General features: G+C 24.1%; 4 protein-coding genes across 7 annotated transcripts; 1 reads left to right on the forward strand and 3 right to left on the reverse strand.

Moving 5' to 3' along the window:
- Positions 1 to 735: 735 nt before the first annotated feature.
- On the reverse strand, positions 736 to 13,941 carry LOC141533318 (guanine nucleotide exchange factor for Rab-3A). Its single transcript, XM_074252132.1, is given in 9 exon segments — positions 736 to 1,710; positions 1,793 to 1,859; positions 1,926 to 2,025; positions 2,499 to 2,844; positions 2,847 to 3,168; positions 3,412 to 3,663; positions 3,889 to 4,129; positions 4,362 to 4,725; positions 13,805 to 13,941. Coding segments are annotated over 8 exon segments (1,752 nt in total). The 5' UTR covers positions 4,706 to 4,725; positions 13,805 to 13,941; the 3' UTR covers positions 736 to 1,630.
- A 1,423-nt stretch (positions 13,942 to 15,364) lies between these two features.
- On the reverse strand, positions 15,365 to 16,519 carry LOC141533322 (lipase lipl-1-like). Its single transcript, XM_074252139.1, has 3 exons — positions 16,089 to 16,519; positions 15,858 to 16,016; positions 15,365 to 15,779 (listed from the first exon to the last, which is right to left on the reverse strand). Exons 1-3 carry the CDS (start codon positions 16,320 to 16,322, stop codon positions 15,501 to 15,503), a joined length of 672 nt encoding a protein of 223 aa, XP_074108240.1. The 5' UTR covers positions 16,323 to 16,519; the 3' UTR covers positions 15,365 to 15,500.
- Positions 16,520 to 17,408: 889 nt separating this feature from the next.
- On the reverse strand, positions 17,409 to 21,648 carry LOC141533321 (lipase 3-like). Of its 2 annotated transcripts, none has more exons than XM_074252136.1 (8): positions 21,626 to 21,648; positions 19,953 to 20,148; positions 19,659 to 19,839; positions 19,031 to 19,145; positions 18,726 to 18,966; positions 18,475 to 18,633; positions 18,150 to 18,377; positions 17,409 to 17,889 (listed from the first exon to the last, which is right to left on the reverse strand). In XM_074252136.1, the coding sequence occupies exons 1-8, from the start codon at positions 21,631 to 21,633 to the stop codon at positions 17,722 to 17,724; spliced, it is 1,296 nt and encodes a 431-aa protein (XP_074108237.1). In that variant the 5' UTR covers positions 21,634 to 21,648; the 3' UTR covers positions 17,409 to 17,721. The 2 variants fall into 2 exon arrangements, with proteins under 2 accessions (XP_074108237.1, XP_074108239.1); XM_074252138.1 differs by lacking the exon at positions 21,626 to 21,648 and adding an exon at positions 20,234 to 20,252.
- LOC141533320 (uncharacterized) lies at positions 20,372 to 22,927 on the forward strand. 3 transcript variants are annotated; one of them, XM_074252135.1, is made up of 5 exons: positions 20,372 to 20,383; positions 21,020 to 21,090; positions 21,150 to 21,255; positions 21,593 to 21,899; positions 22,015 to 22,927. In XM_074252135.1, the coding sequence occupies exons 2-5, from the start codon at positions 21,043 to 21,045 to the stop codon at positions 22,925 to 22,927; spliced, it is 1,374 nt and encodes a 457-aa protein (XP_074108236.1). In that variant the 5' UTR covers positions 20,372 to 20,383; positions 21,020 to 21,042. The 3 variants fall into 3 exon arrangements, with proteins under 3 accessions (XP_074108236.1, XP_074108234.1, XP_074108235.1); XM_074252133.1 differs by lacking the exon at positions 20,372 to 20,383 and adding an exon at positions 20,414 to 20,696 and having other exon boundaries at positions 21,017 to 21,090; XM_074252134.1 differs by lacking the exon at positions 20,372 to 20,383 and adding an exon at positions 20,414 to 20,696.
- Positions 22,928 to 23,486: the final 559 nt, after the last annotated feature.

Below are 23,486 nucleotides of genomic sequence, written 5' to 3' on the forward strand. Positions count from 1 at the left end.
ATTTGTAATGTCATTAATATGTATTGTGTTTAATGTTACTACTCATCTTGATGATTACACTCATCAAGAGCTTTCATTTGAGTACTCACATCCATTTTTTACATATCTTTCATATACACATATATATAAGTTACTTCCGTAAATAAATTACACATTACATATATTTAAATTATATATATATATATATATATATATATATATATATATATATATATATATATATATATATATATATATATATATATATATATATATATATATATATATATATATATATATATATATATATATATATATATATATATATATATATATATATATATATATATATATATATATATATATATATATATATATATATATATATATATATATATATATATATATATATATATATATATATATATATATATATATATATATATATATATATATATATATATATATATATATATATATATATATATATATATATATATATATATATATATATATATATATATATATATATATATATATATATATATATATATATATATATATATATATATATATATATATATATATATATATATATATATATATATATATATATATATATATATATATATATATATATATATATATATATATATATATATATATATATATATATATATATATATATATATATATATATATATATATATATTAATACAAGTAAGAGATATTTACATTTACAATATTAAAACAACGTTTACTAGGTATTTGTTTAAATTTATATTTAAAACAATTGAAATTCATTTGGCAACTATGTTTTAATCTTTGTATAAATCAGAAAGCTTAATTATCTATTTTTTTTTTTTAATATTAAAAGTCAGCTCCTACGTGGAAGACAAAGTAGAGCAGTTGAGATTCTATAACAAACATTAAACCTACTAACTAAATTACAAATCACTACAATTATTATTTAATTAACAATCAAATATTTGTTTTATTAATTTTCGATGTCTCAAGAGATATTTTAAAGAAAAAAATATTTTTTTTTTCAAAGATAAAGATTCGTTGACTGATGTACATAAATTAATTCTTGATAAATTATTTTTTAGATAATTAAACATTTTTTTATAATATTTAAAATCTATTTTATGTAAATTTTATTTACAAAAAATTAGTCTAATAATTTTATGCATGCTGGTAATCTCGTCATTCAATTTTTTGTCAAGTTCATGATCATATAATTTTTATTTATTTATTTATTTATTTATTTTTTTTTTTTTTTTTTTTTTTTTTGTATATTTACATACTTTTTTTTTTGGATGATAAATACTCTATATGTATAATAAGATTACTTATTCACAGCCTTATATTGAAATAATGTGTATGTATATATATTTTTATATATATATATTTTGTTTTACTAAAACTTTTAGTACCGTATCATGACGATAAGCCTATGTTCTATTTGTCCAAGACTTTAGAGTATTATATTTTATATAAAATAAAATTAGTGATTGCAAAATATAAAATATAAAAAGTGGAGAATAAAATATGTATATATAATCCCTAAAAGAGATATTTGTTTAAACAACTCAGATAATTTCAAGACTAGACATTTTCAATAAAATAAAATTAATAAAAACAAAAATATTTAAGATGAGAGAGCTATTCCAAGCCGTGCTAATACCATTTCTTTTCTTAGTCTCGTGATTTCCCAAAAAATGTCATTAACTGTAATCAAACAATTTTATTTAATTTATTTAGCAACAATTTAATAAACCTAAAAATGTATTTTTTAGTTAGAAATAATTACCTGCACTTTTTACCAATCCCCGTTCGATATATCTCAAGTAATTTAAAAAATCACATACTGCTATTATCTGTAAAATAATTAAAAAAAAATTATTATTTTTAAAAAACAAATTTAGATTTTTTTTAATACTTACTCGATTTCGACAAATTTGGGAGATAGAATAATGAACATCTTGATCGCCTAATCGCATTCGATAAAGGCATTGTCTTGGTACTTCTAAGAGAGCGCATTTTCTAGAAAAATAAAATGACAATTTAAAAAAAAAAAATTCTAAATTTTTATCAAAAAAAAATTACTCAAGTCATAATTTGTCGGTAAAAATTTTTCAGTCAAAAATATTGCATTACTGATGGCATAAGGGTGTATCTCGAAAAAAAATACTTTTAAAAAGGCATATAAGGGCGTATAAAAAAATTTTTAATTTGAAAAAAATTTTGGCTCATATTTTTGGATAAAATTTCTATTTTATTTTTTTTTGTTTTTAATATATAAATTTTTTTGAAAATTTGTTAAAATTGTGAAAATCCAATTTTTTTTTTTTTAATTGTATGTACTTTTCGAAAAAATAAAATATATCTCAATAAAATCAAATAGAAATTTCGTTCAAAAAAATTTAAATTAAAACCGTAAATATTTACCAAAAAGTCATACAACCGCCTTCAAGTTTCTAAAGTAATTTTAATAGACAAAGTTAAATAATAGATACCTTGGAAAAGAAAGTTTACTTTTATCACTGATAGCCTCAATGAAAATAATACCGTCTAAAACAGCCTGGCGAACTTTGCTTCCAAGTTCTTGATTGGGAAAGCTAAGACAAAGTTCAATATCTTCGCGAAAAACTCTAGCAATAAAGACATCACTTTTGTCAATACAGGGATTTTCCTTCCACCTTAAAAACTCAGAGTGTAAAATAGGATCTATTTCAACTCCAAAATCTTTACATTCTTTGTCTTTGTCCTTATCGCGGTCGCGATCACGATCTCTCTCGCGGAATTCTTTGTTAATGTCGCGATGATCAATGACGTCTTTTTCAGACGCGTGGATTTCAATGGGAAGAGATGTTTTTGTTCCTTAACCGGAGACTCAGGTGGAGAATTTTCTCTGCCATACTTAAGATTAAAATGCGACGGTGATCGGCGATGTTTTTTAGTGAACAGTCCTAGTTGTAAGTCGTCTGAGCCACTTGATGATTTAGAGCGTATATCAATTTGCGGATGTAAGTGAGGATTTGGTTGTGCCGGCGTTGACGTCAGTACTAAAGTCTTCAATGCCGATACCTCAGCTGCTAGGACTTCATTCTTCATACGACTTTCTTCTAGAAGTCGTTCTGCTGTTGCTTGACGAGTATTTGCTTCTCGTACCATGTTATGCGCTTCCTGTAATTAGACATACATGAAATTCCTCGATAAAGATAAATAATTATCTTCCCAAAAAAAGTAATCTATATTATTAATTTAAGAGAATGAAAAAAATTTTATATCCAGGATGTGGGTACTCAAATAAAAGCTCTTGATGAGTGTTACATCGTGATTAGCTTATATGTTTAAAAACGTCAATATTTAAGAAAGTACAGTGACTGCAAGGTCGCTTATTAGTAATATACTAATAAAAAATATTACTTGAAAAAGATTGGCTGTGAGCTCTTCAAGTTCAGTCTCGACATCTTGTCTGAAGCGTAACAATCGCGTGACTTCTTCGTCTTTGAGCTTGAGTTCTTCATGTGCCCTCTTAAGCTCCTCTTGTAATTTAATAATTGCGTGTTCTTTTACTTCTGCGACAGCTTTCTCCCACTGAAGAGTCGTTGGAGACGGAGGATCATCGACCGTCTTCATCAATTCACCATCTTTCTTTCTACATTCCTCTGAAGGTTGCTGAGAAATTATTTAAGAATTAGTAACTAATAATTACGTTAAATTTCATAAATACAAATAATGACTTATATTAAATTTTAGAATTAAAATTATGTACATAATAAAAATGTTATGATTAAAATTATGTACATAACAATAATTGAAATCCCTGAAATGGTAAAATGGCGTGCCATAGATGTCTGTTTTCATAAAAAAAAAAAAAATAATGATATTTTATAAATTCACCTCAGTTTTAGTTTCAGGTATTTCCGGGACAGAAACATTACAGTTGGTTTTATTATCCATTCTCAAGTCCAAAGGCCTTGTGTGTTGTGGGAATTTTATCAATTCAGTCTCACTTATACTCTGTTTTACGGTATTTATTTTTTCTAATGTCCTTAAAATATTATTTTTATCATTAACAGAACTGTTGCACACTTGTAAATTCTTATTGTTGCTACAAACTGGAGACATTTTGAATGAGCTGCTTTAAAAAAAATTAAACACAATGAAATTAAAGTTTCAATAGAATTAAAAAAAATTTCACATGTACACGGGTTAGAGCAAGATGAAACTGGATATCATTCCAGATTACACTCATTATAATCTTGTTCTTCCCTTCTACATGTGAAATGTTTTTTTTAAAAAAAAATTTTCAAACGTCGGCTTATTTAATTTTCATAAAAAAAAAAAAAAAAAATATATATATATATATATACCTGTCTGGACTAAGTTGGCCATCATCATCGTCAAATAAACTGGTAGGTTCGTTGTCATTGTCATTGTCATTAGCCTTTGAAGAGTAACCAAAGAGATCGGTAGCTGCGCGAGCTAAATCTGATTTAAGAATTGGATGAGGAGGGTGGAGTGATGTACCAGCACAATCAGCTTCATCACCATAAAACTCGTCTTCATCAGTGGTATATTCTTCGTCACCCGTTGTACCAGTACTACCAGCACGTCGATGCTTAGTTGTCAAAGGACGATAAGCGTACTCGATACTGCCTGTTACGGAATCACTCGAGTCTATTGAATTTGGCTGATGCTGCTCGATTGCTTTCATTTTGGTGTCTATTTTAATACCTAATTAAATCAATGAATATAATTAGTAATTATATAAATATAAATATAAATGTAAATAAATAGTCATCAATTATCCTTGATAAATTATTATCTTAATCATACTCTTTACCTATTTTTTTATCTCTGTAAATATTCCTTGAAATGTAAACTTGCTAATTCTTATAATCGTAATCGTTAATAATTTTCACAGCCTTCTCTTTACGTAATCCTAATGTATGTACAATCATTTATGATGTTCTGGTGATTGTGTCATTTTATTGGTGATGGAATTTTTCTTGTTTATTATTATAAATATAACGGAAGTCTCAGTCTATTATGCTTTATCATGAGAAACATGCAATGTTGTTTCTATTATTATAATTTATTACTATTTCAAATCGTTATTTACTATTATATATTTATTTTTATTCTCTTATTTTTAATTCTCGGCAATTTAGACAGAATTATTACCAACAGACATTTCTTTTGCCAAAAGTTATTTAAATAAATAAATCAAGTTTAATAAAGTGGAAAAATTTTTTTTTATTTTATAAATTTATGGAATAAATATTCTTTGTTATTGCTATAATAAAAAAAATTATTATCAAAATTTTTATCATTTTATAAATATTGTATTGTGTAACATTTGTTTGTCTGTATAATTAAGAGAGTAAGAAAAATTTTTTATGTGATAAAATGTGTTTTTTTTTTTTTTTTTAATTAAATTAAGTATCATTGGAAAGATCTAAACCTTAATTAATGTCTTTTAAATGTTTCATATTTTTTTTAGCAATAATTAATTTATTATGATAAGTTTTTCAAGTAGTTATAAATAAATTTAAATTTCTCGATGAAAAACATTTGTTTATTTATTTAATTTGTTTTGTAAATGTTAATTTATATAATTAAGAGAGTGAGAAAAATTTTGCAAAGTTAAAAATTTTTTTAATAAATTAATTACAATAAATAAATCCTCCTAAAAATTTTTAATTAATTTTTTTTTTATTAATTTAATTGCTATAAAATTTGAATAAGATTTTTATTTTTAAAAATTGCATTTATTATTTTTCAGAGCTTCTAGAGATGGAATTTTTTTTAAATAAATTTTTTTTGCTCTAATTTAATTGTTAAAAAAATTTTTTAAATTATCAGATGTCTCAAATTTCATGTCAAAAACGCTCAAACTATAAATATTGTGATTAAAAATTTAAAAAAATTATTTAATTAAAATTTTTTTTATTAATAATTCGTAAATCTGTAGGTTGCTAATTTATTTATCAAAGAAACTTGATAAATTTGCTTGAGAATATTTTAAAAAATATTCTTTAACAATTTTTATTTATTTTTACTCCAAATAAATTATAAAAAAAAAAAAAATATTATCTCTTAAAATTTATTTTTATAGATCTGGAATTTTTTTATAAAAATTTCTTTTTTATAATTTAGTTGATATAAAAATTTAATATAAATCCATTAAAGTTTATCAACTTACAATATATTAGCTCCATTAAAAAAAAAAGTCAACGGTATATTCTTCTTAAAATAAAATTTGTATTTTTTTTTTATTTCTTATTTTTCACCGTAAGTTATAAAAATTTGAATTGAACAGTTCATAATAAAAAACAACCTGTTGATAATACAAAAAAAAATTACACCGACATTCAGTGAAGCGGACGAAGATACTGTTAGTACAACAATAAAGTGCTTTAATAAGTTATCTACCAATTAAAAATTTTTAACAAGTAATAAAAAATAATAAAAAAGAGTCTACTGATATGAACATTTTTATTAAATACGAAAATTAAATTATTTTAATAGATAAATTTTGTTTTTTCAACCTAACAAGATTAAGTCAGTAGTGAATAGTATTCTCTGTTGAATAAAATGAAAATTTAACTTTAGAATAATATTAAGTCACTCTCCAATACAAATAAGTTCAGTTAAAAGTCAAATCTCGTCGGTCGATAGTCTCAATTACTTGGGTAGTTTATAAAACTATTCGGGTGGTCTTATCTATACAGAGAAATTCTCCAGTGAGGCTTCAGAAATAGTGCATCTTTGTTCTGGTATTAAATATCATAATTTTTTCTAAAAATAATTACTAAACTAGTCTTACACAATTAATTTAGTACTTTGTAACAAAATAAATAAGAAATAATTTTTTATCTAAATTTTTGATAAAAAGAAAATTTATAAAAAAAATATATTTGATAAATTTGAAATTAGCAGACATTGACAATTTTTATACATAATTAAGAAATTATCTTGTATCTTGTGAACTATGGACATTTTTAAAGATATAAGCTCATCCCGGTGTTACACTCATCGAGACCTTTCATTTAAGTACCCACATCAATTTTTCATATATTTTATATATTTATATATATTATATATGAAAAATGCATGTGGGTACTCAAATAAAAGCTCTTGATAAATGTAACTTTGGGATGAGCTTATATCTTCAAAATGGTCAATATTTAAGAAAATACAGCGTATAGTTTAACAAAAGTCATTATTTAATAAAGTTAAATTTTATTTTTATTTATAGCTTACATAGTGACTGCAAGGCAGCTTTCTTTTTATAATTTAATTGTTGTAAAAATCTATTAAATTTTTATATGTCTCTTAAATTCAGTGTGACAATATTTTTTTAATAATATAATTATTATAAAATTCTAAAAAATTTAACGCTCTTTAATTAAAGTATCTAAAAAATAAAAATAAATTAAAAAAAAATATTCTCTGACTATCATGTAATTAAAAAGTACTTTAATATCATTGTAATTGATAAAAAATTTATTTGAGTAAAATTTTATGAAGTAAAAAATAAAAGAACGTTAATAAAACAAAAATAAAGAAGATATTTATTGTGTCATGTCGAAATCGCAATCACACCACGTATTCGTGCGGAGGCGTTGAGTGGTACAGAGTTGGACAGTGTAACTTGACGAATAGAGTAATGCAACACAGTAACGCAAATAACATCGTCATGCCCTGAGCTTGTATGCATACATACATCTACATGCATCTTCGTCTATTACACATAAATAAAATATATGATATTAAAAATAACACACATAAAGATATGTGATAGGTATGTGATTGCAATACTGTATTACTATTACTATTACTAATCCTACAATAAAATTACTAAACATACTTCTTCTCACACACACATTTAAATTTAATACCGTGTGTGTTGATGCCAGTCACCCGTCAGCGCACACGCGTTCTCTCGACCCTGATTACCACGAATATCAGTTGAATTGTTTAAGTGTGTGTGTGTGTGTGTGTGTGTGTGTGTGTGTGTGTGTGTGTGTGTGTGTGTGTGTGTGTGTGTGTGTGTGTGTGTGTGTGTGTGTGTGTGTGTGTGTGTGTGTGTGTGTGTGTGTGTGTGTGTGTGTGTGTGTGTGAAAAGAGTTTACGGGCTTGTATTATATGTGAAGATAATATTTAATGTATCTCGTGGATATAATATATATATGTGGCTCTACTCGATATTAAATGGTATTGTCGATTATATACACACACAGGCTACATTAATACACTCAATAACTTTGAGTAGTTTAACGTTTAATTTCTCGAGTAGTCGCTTAATATAAATTATTTTATAATCCGTTATAGAGCGAGTTATAAGAAACCCATCAGAGTATTTTTAGTAAAAAAAAACTAAAAAGTTCAAAGTACTGCTAACTATTTCTTCTTTTATTTTATTAAACAATAAATCAATTAATTATTTTATACTTTATCAGTCACATTTATTTTAAGATTAATTTACTGTAAAATGTTAGGAATATTTATATTTTATTTTTTTTCTTAAGTACAGCTTTTATAAAAAAACTTTAATAATTTGCTTCATAAAATGTTAGTAATATTTATTGTTATTAATCTAAAATCCATTAATTTAAAAGTTTGTAATATACACAATAACATTGAGTAGTTTTACGTTTAATTTCTTGAGTAGTCGCTTAATATAAATTATTTTATAATCCGTTATGAGAAACCCATAAAAATATTTTTAATAAAAAACAAAAATAGAAAGTTCAAAGTGCTACAAACTATTTCTTGTTATGTTTAATAAATTTTTATTATAAATCTTTAAAAAAAAAAAAAAATTCTAAAAATTATCCGTGCAATTTAAAAAAAATTTTTTTTGGTTCTAATTTAATTAATAAAAAAAAAAAAAAAAAATTGTTGTAATCTTTTATTTTATTAACAATAAATTTAATAAATACGACATTAAAGTTAGCAGTCACTTGAAAATTTTTAAATTTTATTTAACAAACAAATTATTTTTAAAAAATTGCATTTTTTATTATTTTTTTTTTTTTTTTTTTAATTTTTACAAGTCAATTTTTTTTTATGAAAATAAAGTTGGCTGACATTTAAAAATTTTCATACTTTTTTTTTTATTAAAAAATTTTTTTAAAAAATTCACTTGTAAAAAAATTTTTTTTAGTTTAAATTTAATAAATTAATCAAAATTAAAAATATCGACTAATTTAATTGTTATTTTTTTGTGAAAATTAAGTTAGCCAACATTTTTTATTAAAAAAATTAAAAGAAAAATTTTAATTGCAATTTTTTAAAAATATTTTTTTCTTGCTAATTAAATTAATAAAAAAAAATCTAAATTTTTCACTGTCGGCTTATTATTCTTTTGCCATAATTTATGTGTTAAAAAAATTATAAAAAATAAGCTAAATTAATTGTTAATTTAAATACAATTAATTAGAAAGTTTATAAAATTTTTTACGCACTGCTTATCGAATCTCAAATTGCAGTGTCAAGTTAAATGAATGGTTAGCGATAACGCTCTTTAGTTCATGATAATTGATAATATTTGTGTGCAAATTTATAAATATAGATGACATTTTGAAATATGAATAAGGTCAAGTACAATCAACCCATTGAATTAAAAAAAAAAAAAAAAAAAAAAAAAAAAAAAAAAAGTAGTTAATGATATTACTTAAAATAATAATAAAAAAAAAAGTAGATATTTATTTTAATAGTTGCTTCAATAATTCTTCTTAAAATAAAGAAGTACCTACTTCCACTTTCACGTTTCACTTGCCACTAATTACATATTATTAATTAATAATTTTAATGATGATTAATTACAGCAATATTAAATAAAAAATAATTAACCTTCACTTGATAGTAAATTTCTTTTAAATAAAAAATAATAACAACTGTTTGTGTTGTTAATAAAAAAAAATTAAAATATGTTAAAGAACGAATGTTTAATACTTGGTAGCTCGATGTAGACTGACTGGGATCAAAGAGAAGGCTACTTGACTGAAGCCTCTCTCTTTCTTTTTCTCACAAACTTATATTCACATTATTTCTCTATCAGACTTTCAATCTTGCTTTCGTGTACTTTTTTCTTCACTAAAAAGTTTTTTAAATATTTTGCAATTGTTTGCATACATAAATATATATTATTAATATTTTACTCGACTTAAATTATTATTTAAAAGCTCGTTTACTTCTAAATTTACATTCGGTCATATTTAATTTTATTTTAAGACGTAGGCAGAAGAAATTTTATTTTAAGTGGCCTCCAAGTGATATTAATTATAGCTCTATTTGAAAATTTAATACATTATGTCATTAATTCAGTGCTACATGATTTAATTGGTAGTTTAATAAAAGAATATTTAAAAAATCATCTCTGGCATTTGTAACAATTACAAAGGTCAATTTAATAACACGATAAATTGATCTACTTGTTGTAACGTCTAAAAAAAAAAAAAAAAAATTATGAAAATTTTCCAATATTTGATAACCTCTAGTGTATCAGAAAAATATTATCATTATCAGTTATTTTAATATGAAGATTATTTATTAATTAAACTTTCTAATTATTTATTTTATTTTATAAAATTATCAGTTTGGAAAGGAGAAATCTTTCATTTTTTTCATAGGCATCGATAGTTATCTAAACTAAATTACCAGCTTCCACGCAGGGACATCCTGGAATAAACTGAATAAAATCCAGTGTGAAAGTTATATAAAGATTTTAGCGCATTAAATATCAAACGAGTAATAAATATTATGAAATTTAACAAACAAAATATGTATTTAATATTTTTTTACGAAATATTTCTTGTTGCGTTTTAAAATAACTTCGTTGCGAGAACTAATTATTATAGCTTAAGTTACAACTTTATTAATACACTGATAGAAGGATTTATTTAACTATTAATAATTTAATTTATTAAATTTTAGTAAATATTTTTTGACATTCAATAAATATTTATTTGGGAGAAAAATCCAGTTAACAAATATTTATTAACCATTAATAAATCTATGTTATTGAGAGAATAAGCAAAATTTTGTGCCCAGTGTATTTATATGATAAAATGGGTTTTTATCTTGTCAACTACTGAAATTTTTAAAGATATAAGCTCATCTCGGTGTTACACTCATCAAGAGCTTTCATTTGAGTACCCACATCAATTTTTCATATATTTTATATATATTATATATGTATATATGAAAAATATATCAAAAATGCATGTGGGTACTCAAATGAAAGCTCTTGATGAGTATAACATCAGGATGAGCTTATATCTTCAAAAATGTCGATAATTAAGAAATGACGATGTATTTTGTCTACTGATGATATTTTTAAGGATATAAGCTCATCCTGATGTTACACTCATAAAGAGCTTTCATTTGAGAACCCACATGCATTTTTATATATTTTTGATATATACATATATATAATATATATATAAATATATGAAAAATTGATGTGGGTACTTAAATGAAAGCTTTTGATGAGTGTAACACCGAGATGAGCTTATATCTTTAAAAACGTCAATATTTAAGAAAATACTTAATAAATTACTTATTAACTGTTAATTAATATTTATTAAATCCTATGATGTTAAAAAATAATGAAGCTTATTAAATACAAAAAAATCCTTCTATTAGTGTAGTTTAATTTAAAACTTCATGAAAATTTTAAAACACTTCAATGCTCCGGGCTAAGATTTAAATTTAATTAAAATATTAAATCCTGAAAATTTTTTTATGCTCGAAAATACTCAACTCTAAAATTTGATGAATGTTAAAAATATTTCAGAAGATTTAACAAACTCTGACTGATATACCTCAAAAGTTTGATTAAAGCCAACAATTTATAATTTACTGGGTTATAAGTTGTGTAAAAAAAAAAAAAAAAAAAAAAAAAAAAAAAAAAAAAATCCGCAGCATCGATGAAAAAATAATAAAGTAACAAAATAGTTGATGTGGGAAGGAAGTTCATAGTATATTAGCTATCAGGACAAAATGATCGCCGTGGGTTCATATCACGGGGTCCCACACGAGAGAACTCGTTGTACCGGTTTTATGGATTCTCCGACCGGTTATTGTGGCAAAAGAACCTATAGCTAATATAATATATTGTTTTTATTTTTAAATAAGCTAAATTATTAACAAATAAATCTATTAATCTCAGCTGATAGTACGATAAAGAGGATAAAAAAAAAAAAAAAAAAAAAGAGTTTACCATTTACCATTTAATTTACTCCAATTAAAAAATTGCATTATAATTCAAATGCAGAAAAGTAATTAGATGCTTTGAGAACAGTTCTCATCACCCGAGTGCTTTTAACTCGCGATTTAACGCAACAGAATGGCGGGTGGGAATAAAGTATAATGTATAAGATCCACAATTAGTACACGCACAAGTGGAATGACAGAATAACGGAACATCAGACCCCTTCCAACTTTCATAACATATCAATGATCTAAATCATATATACCTTTAATATGTACACATATCTATGAATATTTAGATGGATTTTATTTTTTACACCTAAAAATCAAATAAAAAAATTTTTAAAACATTTTTTAAATAATAACATTAATAATAATAATGATACGTACGAATAAATAATGAAAATGTTCACAAGTGAAAGTTATCTATTATACTCTATTTGCTTTGTATGATTCGTCGCCTATTATGTGACATCAAGTGAACTTTACATAAAAGCTCTTTGTCACTTACACATTCCATTCATTTTTAATTTTTACAGTGACTAACAAAAACATGTGTACGTACAATTTGTAATAACAAAAAATTTTTTTTTAATTTAAATATTCTCTTGGAATAAAATAATAATTTTTATAACTCCAAAATTTCTAGTTTTTTTTTTTTTTTTTTAAATAATTTAACTAAAAATATTGTCATAGATATTTGATAATTTTAAGAGTTTTTATGGCACTAAAGTTTAGCAGTCACTTGACAATTTTTTTGATTTATTTAACAAACAAAATTTTTCCCAAAAATGATATTTTAAAAATTGCATTTTTTTATTTTTCAAAATTTTTACATATTAATTTTTTTTTGCCATAATTTATTTATCAAAACTATTATTAAAATTATCAAAAATCTGCTAAATTAATGACATTCAAATTAGCTGTCACGTGACAATTTTTTAATTTTATTTAACAAACAAATTATTTTTAAAAAATTGCATTTTTAATTTTTTAAAATTTCTAAAGGTTTTTTTTTTTTATTTATTTTTTTTTTTTTGCTATCATTTATTTGTGATAGAATTTTAAAAATGATTAAATATGTGCTACATTAATTTTCATTAAAAATTCTCAAAAATTAGATGACATTAAAATTTCTACAAGTCCCATTTATTTAATTTTTTTTTTTTTTGCTATAGTAATTTTTAAAAATTTCTAAATGTCAATTTTTTTTTCATTTATTTTTGCCATAATTTATTTGTTAAAAAATTCTAAAAATTACTAAATAGCTGCTAAATTTAATGTGATAAAATTAGCTGTCTGCTGAATAATTCACCCTGATAAAAAATAAAAGGTGTGAAGAAATCAGAAGAATATTAATATATAATTTTCTTATTGACATTCAATAAGTTTATTAAAAAAAAATCAACATACTGCTCTACTTTCACTGTGATTAAAAAAAAAAAAAATAAAAACTAAATTTGTTGAATGAAATGAAGAAAATAACAGTGCCACGGTAGTTAAATTAAATTAAAAATTAGTATCAAAATAACTTAACGTAGAAGGAATAAAATCGATGAACTAGATTCATTAATAATAAAAATTTTCTTACCTTAAAAATATTAAAAATCCAGATTTAGCTTAAAATTGAATAAGCTAATTAAATAAAAAATTAACAGCAAAATACCCGATAGTATTTTAATTAAACATGATAACAAAACACAAAGGCCATTTGTTGTTTTAGTAGCAATGTTCTGTCACTCCCTACTCCCTTGATATTTACTTTAAACTTTGCCGGTGACATCCGCGACAATCTCGAGTAGTTGGAGACAGGACGGGACTTGAGATTGAGACTGTGGTGGTGGTGGTAGTAGTAGTGTTTGTGTTTGTGTTTGTGTTAAGATGTGTGGAATATTAAACTCGCGATGTAATGAAGAATGTAAGCATTTAGAATAACCCAGAGTAGTCCAATTCACCAACGAAGGTGAACGAAGGCTGATTGAAGGTTGTGAAATGGCAATACCACACAATACAAGTGAAGAGCATGGTGAGGAGCACTGTATATATCTCAGCGATACTCTTGGGTGCTCTGGTACTGGTTGGTACTCTGCTTTGGTAGATAAAAAGGCTGCATCAGCATCATCATCCAAACTCGATTGTAACGCACGATACGGAGAATGTTTGAAGCTATGCATGAAGCTCACTGCGCTCTCAGAGAGATCAACAGGAAGCCAGAGAAAATTACTGTTGTACTCCATCGGTAATTACAGCTGTTGAGAGTGCTCGTCTGGGTTTTTGTAAAAATAAACCACAATATTGCTTTATTGCTTGCACAATGTGTGTTACTAACACACTTTAAATAATGTAAGGGTACTTTTTAAACTTTTTAAACATCAAAGCACTGAACTGACAATAATAAACATAATATTGTCAGGAAACACGTGACATCGAGTACACACGTGTTAATAAATTATTTTCTCTCGTATTTTTTGCCGTGGCAAAGAAATTCCTCTTCATTCTTCGTTGAAACCTCAATTGCTATGGATTACAATAAGCTCCAATAAAATAAAAAAAAAAAAAAAAAATCAAGTGTATTATATTTTTTAATGTGATAGTGACAATAGCAGACATCCGACAATTTTTTGTTTTTATAAACTATTTTTTACAAGAAAAAAAAAATAACACCAAAGTTTTTAATTTTTTAATTATTAAATTAAAACTAAAAAATTTTTTTTTTAAATTCCACACAGCTTATCAAGTTTTTTACAAATAAAAATTTTTTTAACAATAAAAAAAAATTCTGAAAATTATTAAATGTCGGCTCCAAAAAATTATTTTAAAAAAATTGCATTTTCTATTTTTTTAAATTTTTGCATGTCAATTTTTTTTTTACTATCATTTATTTGTTATAAAATTTTAAAAATTATTAAATATGTTTTTAATATTTTTAAAAAGAAGAAAAATTTTACAATTAAGAATTTTAAAAAACTATCAATGTAATTTTTTTTAATATTTAATTAATTTTTTAATAATTAATTAACCTCATTCAAAAACAATAAATCGATGGATTTTTATTACCTTCGGATTTTTTTCAATTACCACTAAAATTATTATCATTTTTCAGACCTTGATCGCTGAATTTCTTCACAAGATCAATGACATGATCATATACAAGTGATTTAGCATCAATAGCCCACAAAAAATCCATATGGGTAAATTTTGGATGATCTACAATGTGTACATCGATTATATTTGGTAACAAATCAAAAAGCGCTTCCACATCCTAAAAAAATTTTTCATGATTATGATTAAAGTTGTATTTGTATGTATCTACAAAATGTACTGTCGAAAATATTTACCGTAGGGTTTGAATACCAATCAGCCTCTGAATAAATCAAAGCAGTTGGAGAGGTAACTTTCGATAAATCATAGTCAGTTGGTTTAGACGAATTGTAAATTTTAACATTTTCTTCTTCACCGTAATCGTATTTTGCAAAGACATTAAATTCAACATCTTGAGAAAAATGTATTAAATTTTTAAATGATGTTCCAGCTGGATAATTACTCAAAATTGGATTTAAAAGAGTCTAAAATTTTTAAAAAATTATCAATTATAATTTAACTTATTAAAAATCTAGATGTTTAAAATTGCAACTAAAATTTACGCTATTGAATTGGTGATCCTCAAACCCAATGAATAAATAATAAAAATTTTGACAAAAATAGTTTTGAATTTTAAATAATTTGCAACCAAAAGTATAAATGATTTTAAATGCCAGTGTTTGGACTCCAAAGCTATTTAAAACGCCTAAATTTCGAAAAAACTAATAAAAAAATTTATAAATTTTTATCAAATTTATCAAAAAAATGTTTGATTTAAAAATAAATACTCATACATTAGCAATTTTAGCTAGTATTGGCCCAATATTTTTTATACGCCACTCTACATGTCCGAGAAATGCAATTGGCGCAAGAGAAATTAATCCTTTGACTTTTTCGATCATGTCTGGACGTTCAGACTCCATTATAAAACTTTGCATAGTACCTTGCGAGTGTCCGATAATTATTATTTTATCATTTACCATTGTCGTTATATAATCGATCATAGCTGGTAAATCATAAATACCCATTTCATTGCTTGTAACTGAAGAAAAAAAAAAAAATAGCTTATTGTTAAAATAATAATAATAAATGTTACCTGAGTAAAAAAATTTCAGATAGTAGCAATTATAATCCAGATTATAATGAGTATAATCTAGATTATAATGAGTATAATACAGATTATAATGAGTATAATCCAGAAATTATCCAGTATAATCTTGATTATACTAGCTACTATCTGAAATTTTTTTTTTTTTTTTTTTTTTTTTTCCACCATAGATATCACTGAGTATAATCTGGGATGATATCCAGTGTCATCTTATTCTTTCCGTCTGGCTGATGAATAAAAAAATAATAATAATAATAATAATAATAATAATAAATTTTACCTAAAATCCCAAAATTCAAAATCATCAACAGTTAAATTTACATGTGACATTGAATAAGTATTCCCTCGAGAATTTGCTAGCCAGATGTCATATCCTTCATCGGCTAATAAATATGCTACACAAAAATAATCAATTATACTGAGAAAAAAATTTTTTTTTCAAACTAATGAGCATTTTTGTAATAAAAAAGAAATTAGGTGAAAATTTTATTTTTTAAATGAAGAAATAAAAAATTTTTTCAAAATAATTTTTTTTGACTTGGAAAAAAAAAATTTTAGATTGAACATTTGCAAATTTTTATTCAAAATTTTTTTTTCCTCAAATCTAGAAAACTTTTTTTGGTATAATTATGCAGTAGTGGAGCTCAATTTATTTTTAAGTGTAAAAAATAAAAATATTAATTAAATAAATTACCCAATGATTTTTCTTTTCCTAAAACAACCCACAAAGCTGAAGTACAAAGCAAACCATGTATTAACAATACCGGAGTAGAATTTAATTTTCCAGGAATCCTGTGTAAATTCAAAATAAACCCGTCTTCTGTGGTTACATTATGGGTCTCTCCGTAATATCCATCGCGTTCTAATAATTTTGTCTGTCAAATAAACAAAATTATACTTTAAATTAGTAACTGTTGTTATAATTAGTAAAATGAAATTACTGTAGGCCATGACTCGAAAACATCATTTGTTGAAAAGCCAAGAAGAGAAAGAAAAATTACACCACTTGAAAGAACATGCATCATTTTTAAAATAAACTTATTACAACAATGTTTTTTAGCAGTACTATCATATCATAAAAACTAAACGTTTTGCAGTAGCATCGATTATTCATAATTATTACAGTGCGATAACAATTTTAATTCATTTGTGTGTTAATTGCTAGTTTGGCTATTGCGATATTATCGGTGATAATTAAAACAATTATTTGCAAACAGGTTTATTATTGTACGTAAGGTGTTTGTAAAAATGTAAAAATATCGAAATTTTAAACTTGCAACTGTAAGCAAGTTTATCTTTATAATTAAGTCGTTGAGTATTTAAAAAAATAATAAATTATCATATTTATTCATCAGATCTATTATGTCGTTGTAAAGTAATTGCCTTGCATCGATTCCCCATAAAAAGTCTAGGTGATTAAATTTTGGAAAATTAATTCTGTGTAAACCGTATGTCCTTGGCAATTTTGAATAAAGATTTTGAACATCCTAAAATAAATATTATAATTATTAAAATGAAATTAAAATTTTTATTTTTTATTTTTTATTAATTGAATTGGTAATAAAAAAATTTTTTTTTTAAATTGCACGTGTAGTTTTTCAAATTTTTTACATGTGCAATTTTTTCTTTTAATTTTTTTTTTTTTTTTTAATAATTTTATTAATAAAAAAAGTTAAAAAAAATTTTTAGATATTGGCTAACTTAATTTTCATATTGTTAAATTAATAATTTAATTAAATGACAATACCTCTGGAGCAGCTAGCCAATCATTATCAGCGTAAAAAAATACAACGGGGACTTGAATTTTAGCCAAATTATATTCCGGTGGAAAAGTTGAATTATAAAGTTCAAAATTTTTTTTTGCTCCATAATCATATTGTTGAAATCGTCCGGATACTATTTCTTGAGCGTAATGAACCATAGTTTTTGTTGACGCGCCTGCTGGTGTATGACTCAATATAACTGGTAACCAGGTCTAAAATATTATTTCAATAATAAATAAAAAGTAAAAAATTTTTTTCATAAAATTTTCTAATTCCTAAAACTAAAAGAGAGAATAATTAAAGACATACTTGATTAAATTGTGCGTCGTCGAATCCACTAATTGCAAATATTGAATTTTTACAAATTTCTTTTTCAATGGTGACCAATTCACAGCCATACTTGGCTAGATATTTTATGAAAATATTTTGAGGAAGAAATTCATCAACTCCTAAAAAATGCGCCACTAACTGAAAAAAAAAAAAAAAATTTATTATATTATTTTTGTACTTAATAAAATTTTTAAGTATATTTTAAAGAATAAAAAAAAATCTCTATTTACTTTAATATCATTTGCGAATGGAGCTACAATTCTCACGGGGCTTTTTAAATGACTCATAAATCCAATAGGAGCCAAACTGATCATAACTTTTATTTTCTCTGCTATTTCAGGCCGCTCAGATGCCATCACGTATCCCATTGTTGTCCCCATTGAATGCCCAATGTAAACTAAAGACATGTTTGTTTTTTCTACGATATAAGAAACTGCAGCCGGTACGTCATAAATTCCCATTTCATGAAAACTTAAAAATAAATAGCATTAATGTTGATGTCACCAATAAAAATTTTTCATACTAAATTAATTACCTGAAATTCCAAAATTGCGAATCTTGTGGTGATAAATTTATATGAGCGCGTGAATATGTATTACCGCGTATATTTCCTAGCCAGACATCATATCCAGCGTCTGACAATAAATATGCTATAATAATATTAATTATTTTATTGTTATATATTTATTACCATAAATAATAAAGCCATTATTATTTAATATTTCCTAGTCATGCATTTAATTTTTTAATAATTAAAATGCATAATTAAAAATTTATTTTTAAAATTAAATTTTTGAGGGAAGAAAAAAAAAAAAAAAAAAACACCTTTCTAAAAATTTCAGGATCTTTTAAGATCAGTACAAGGTATTTAACAAAAAAAATTTTAACTGCGAACTTTATTTTTAACGATTTTCAAAAATTAAAAATTTGGCATTTTTCAAAATATTTTTTTTTACTTAAATTTATTTATCAAAAAATTTTTAAAAATTATCAGATATATCTAAATTTATAATAAGAAAATTAACCGACAATATTTTTACAAATAAAAATTTTTTTAATTTTTTTGTAATAATTTTTCAATTAAAAAAAAAAAAATTCTAAAAATTTTTAGATGACGGCTAACTTAATTTTCATCTAAATTTCAGTATCATTAATATAAATACCTAATGAATTTCCTTTGCCAGGAATGATCCAGTCCGCAGAACTACCGAGTAACCCATGTTGCAAGAATATCGGTTTTGCACCAGGTTTGCCGGGAATACGATGGAGTGACAATAAATATCCATCATCAGTTGTGATTACATGAACTTCTGCAGGATATCCAGCTCTTTTTATCATATCTTCCTAAAAAGATAAATTTAATTTAAAATTATCACAAACATTAAATTAAATTTAATTTAAAAAAAAAAGCGCGAATTTTTTTTATTTAAATTAAAAAAATATTTTAAAAAACTTACCGCAGGTAAATCAACGTCTGGATTATAATCAATAACATTATCATTCAATGTTAATGGTACATCGGCAAATGAGTTTGGAAAAAATGTAATTACATCGATTACTGATAATGCCAATGTAAAATTTGTAATTATTGATAGCATTATTAATTGTATTAAGTAATTGTCGCAGTACATAATTTTATAATGTATACTTTTGCTAGAATAAAATAAATAAATAAATTTAATTAAGTACTAGCTCAGATGAATGATGCCATGAGAATAAAATATAAAATGCAACTTACTTGACTAACTTATCAAATACTTACAATAAATATATAAATATATAATTTATAAGCGTGTAATAATGCAGTGTGGCCAGATCGTGCGATTTTTTTACCCCCACTTTGTACCGCTTTCAATGTAGTCAGATGAGAGTGTCCTACAAAGTGGGGGTAAGAAAAGAGCACGTTCTGGCCACACTGGTGTAATGTATTATATGGTTCATTTATTACTTATGTCATAATTATAAATATATTTTATGAGTTGCATAGAATCAAAATTCAAAATTTTTAAGTGACAAAACAAAATAAATATCATAACAACAATAACAATAATAATAATAATAATAATAATAATAATAATAATAATAATAATAATAATAATAATAATAATAATAATAATACTCTATCAGTTATTTTTGTTTACATTTGTCATGTGTTAATAGAATATGAAATTATTATTTCATCACCATTTTTTATGGAATTTGTAAGTTTATATTAGTCATTGCACAGATTTATTTAATTATAGGTTAGGTTTTTAAAAATATTTTTATTTTTCTAATTTATTTATTTTTAATTTTTTAATTTATTAAATTAGAACTAAAAATATTTTTAAAAAATTGCACTCATAGTTTTTCAAGTTTTTCACAATTGAAATTTTTTTTAATAAAAAAAAAGTTCTAAAAATTTTTATAATTTATTTTATTAATAAAATTTTAAAATTATACCTGTAATTTTTTTTTTTAGTTCTAATTTAATTAATTAAAAATTATTGAACGTTGGTTAATTATTATTTTTTTATTTCAGAAGAATGAAGAAAAAAATTTCCAACTATGGAATTTAACGAGACTGCTCTGAACCCATTTTTTCTTCTACTGAAAGTGAGTATTTTTGTGTATTAAATTGTTATTTCGTTGCTAATTTAATGATTGTGTTCTAGAAAAAATTTAAAGCTAAATATGAATTAACATTGGCCAACCACTGGATAATTTGCATTCCATCAGATGAATCTTTAAAAAATTTATCAATCACTGAAGACTTAATAGGTATTCAATGCTGCATGAGTTTGTGACAGCAATATTAATTACATATTAAAATATTTTTAAGTATGTAGACTATAGAAAACAATTTTTAATTTATAAACACTGTGTTGAGTTAATGATTACTTGAAAATTTGTTTCAGAAATTAGTATAAAAAATGACAAGTCATAAAAATATTTATAAATATTTTAATAATTTAAAAAAAACTTACAAAGCTCGAAAAAATAATTTTCTAGGTCAATAAAAATTGTCAAGTGTCTGATAATTTTTATACTCTAAATAATTTATAAATCTAATTAATCACTATTAAAAAAAAAAAAAAATAAAATTTGATAATTCCAGACGAACACATTTTAAAACCAATACCAGAATTACCAGATCATTATGTTTCCACTGACGTCGAAGAGTCAAGAATCTATAAATTTGATAGCGATGTCATACATTTGATGGTAAAAAACGAAGATTCAATAATTTTATCTCCCGTTCCACATAAAGTTCAAATTATAAGCACCGAAAAAGGTTCTGATGATGAAGAAGAGTACACTGTGGTTTTTGTAAATAGATTGTTGCATGAAAAATATACCAACACTACTGTGTCACATGATGCAACTCAACTTAAATTAAATAATTCAATTACGTCTTACAAAGAGTGAGTATCTAACAGCGAGCTGTTAACAAAATAAACTATTTAAATTAAATTAAATAGAATATTTATTTAAAATATTAAAAAAAAAAAAAAAAAATAAAACAAATAATAATTTCAGGGCTTTGGATTTTCTTTATGAAATATCAAGTATCTGTAGTTATCAATTACCACACTTAAAGGATGACATTGATTGTATAGATATTGACAAGTATGACTCAGCGAGTGAATTAGGAGATGTAATTCAAGGTTGGATAAAACGTCACTGGGTAAACATAATGAATCTTTTCAAACTGGACATCCAGAGCGATGGACGTTTTCAAAAGTTGCTCAGTTTGTCACTGGAATTATTTATCATGCATCATCTTCATGATGGGATATACTCGTTATTAAGCAACGCACTGGAGCAGGATGATTTTTATATTAAAGATAAAATAACAAAGTTAATAAATGCTGGAGTTACACCTGATCAACTTGGAGTTTCTGAAGCATTTGCCATTTCTATGCCATCGGCAATCGTTGAATTGGCAACTCTAGATGCTCGTCGAGCGCCCTTTGAAAAATTATTCTGCCTAAAGAGCACTTTGGATCTCATAACCGCAGAAGTTAAGGGCGCATTAGCGGACATTGAATCTCAGATAGAGTCCAATGATTTTGCTGAAGATAACAAGTCTGTAAAAATTATTTCAAATCAAGATTTAACATCGTTACTTGTCTATGTGATAGTTAAATCACAACCAACTAGGCTGATAACAGACTTACATTACATAGAAAATTTTTTGTGGGCAACTTCACCATTGGACGGTCTTGATCATACAATATTTAGTTATAAAAATGCCTTGCATAGTCTTCATGATATAAATCCTGATGATTTGCCACCAAGGAGTAGCAAAGTCAGAAATGAACTGCCAATGAGTCAAGTTCTGAATGTTGTGTCTACCTATCAAGATTTATCAGACAGTACACCATTAGATAGGCAGGTTCGCGAATTGGCTACCATGATTGAAAAATGTACTCGAACGTCCGATAATTAAATATTTTCTTAACTATTGACATTTTTAAAGAGATAAGCTCATCCCGATGTTACACTCATCGAGATCTTTCATTCAAGTACCCACATCAATTTTTCATATATTTTATATATTTATATATATATACATATATATGTATATATGAAAAATATATATAAAAAATGCATGTGGGTACTCAAATGAAAGCTCTTTATGAGCATAACATCGGGATGAGTTTATATCTTTAAAAATGTCAATAGTTCAGAAGATTCAAGGTCATTGCTTTATTATTCACATTTTTTAAGATAAAACAAATTGTTTAATAAAAAAAAGAAATTTTTTAATTCATATTTTCATAAATATTACTGACAATAAATTGTTTGGTTAAAAATTAATTATCGTATCAAAATATTTTAACAACTATCAATAAAAATATTTTTATGTACATTTTTAGAAAAATATGATACTTGTTTTGTACAACACATCATTGATACTAATCAGTATTGTCGTATAATAAGATATTTATGTAAATACAGTCTTCTTTGAGGAACAATCATTTATAAAATTATTCAATTATTACTTA

The sequence above is a fragment of the Cotesia typhae genome, unplaced genomic scaffold, assembly GCF_013202065.1.
Source record: "Cotesia typhae breed Kobodo isofemale line unplaced genomic scaffold, CoteBio_Ctyphae contig_83, whole genome shotgun sequence".
Classification (NCBI taxonomy): Eukaryota; Metazoa; Arthropoda; class Insecta; order Hymenoptera; family Braconidae; genus Cotesia; species Cotesia typhae.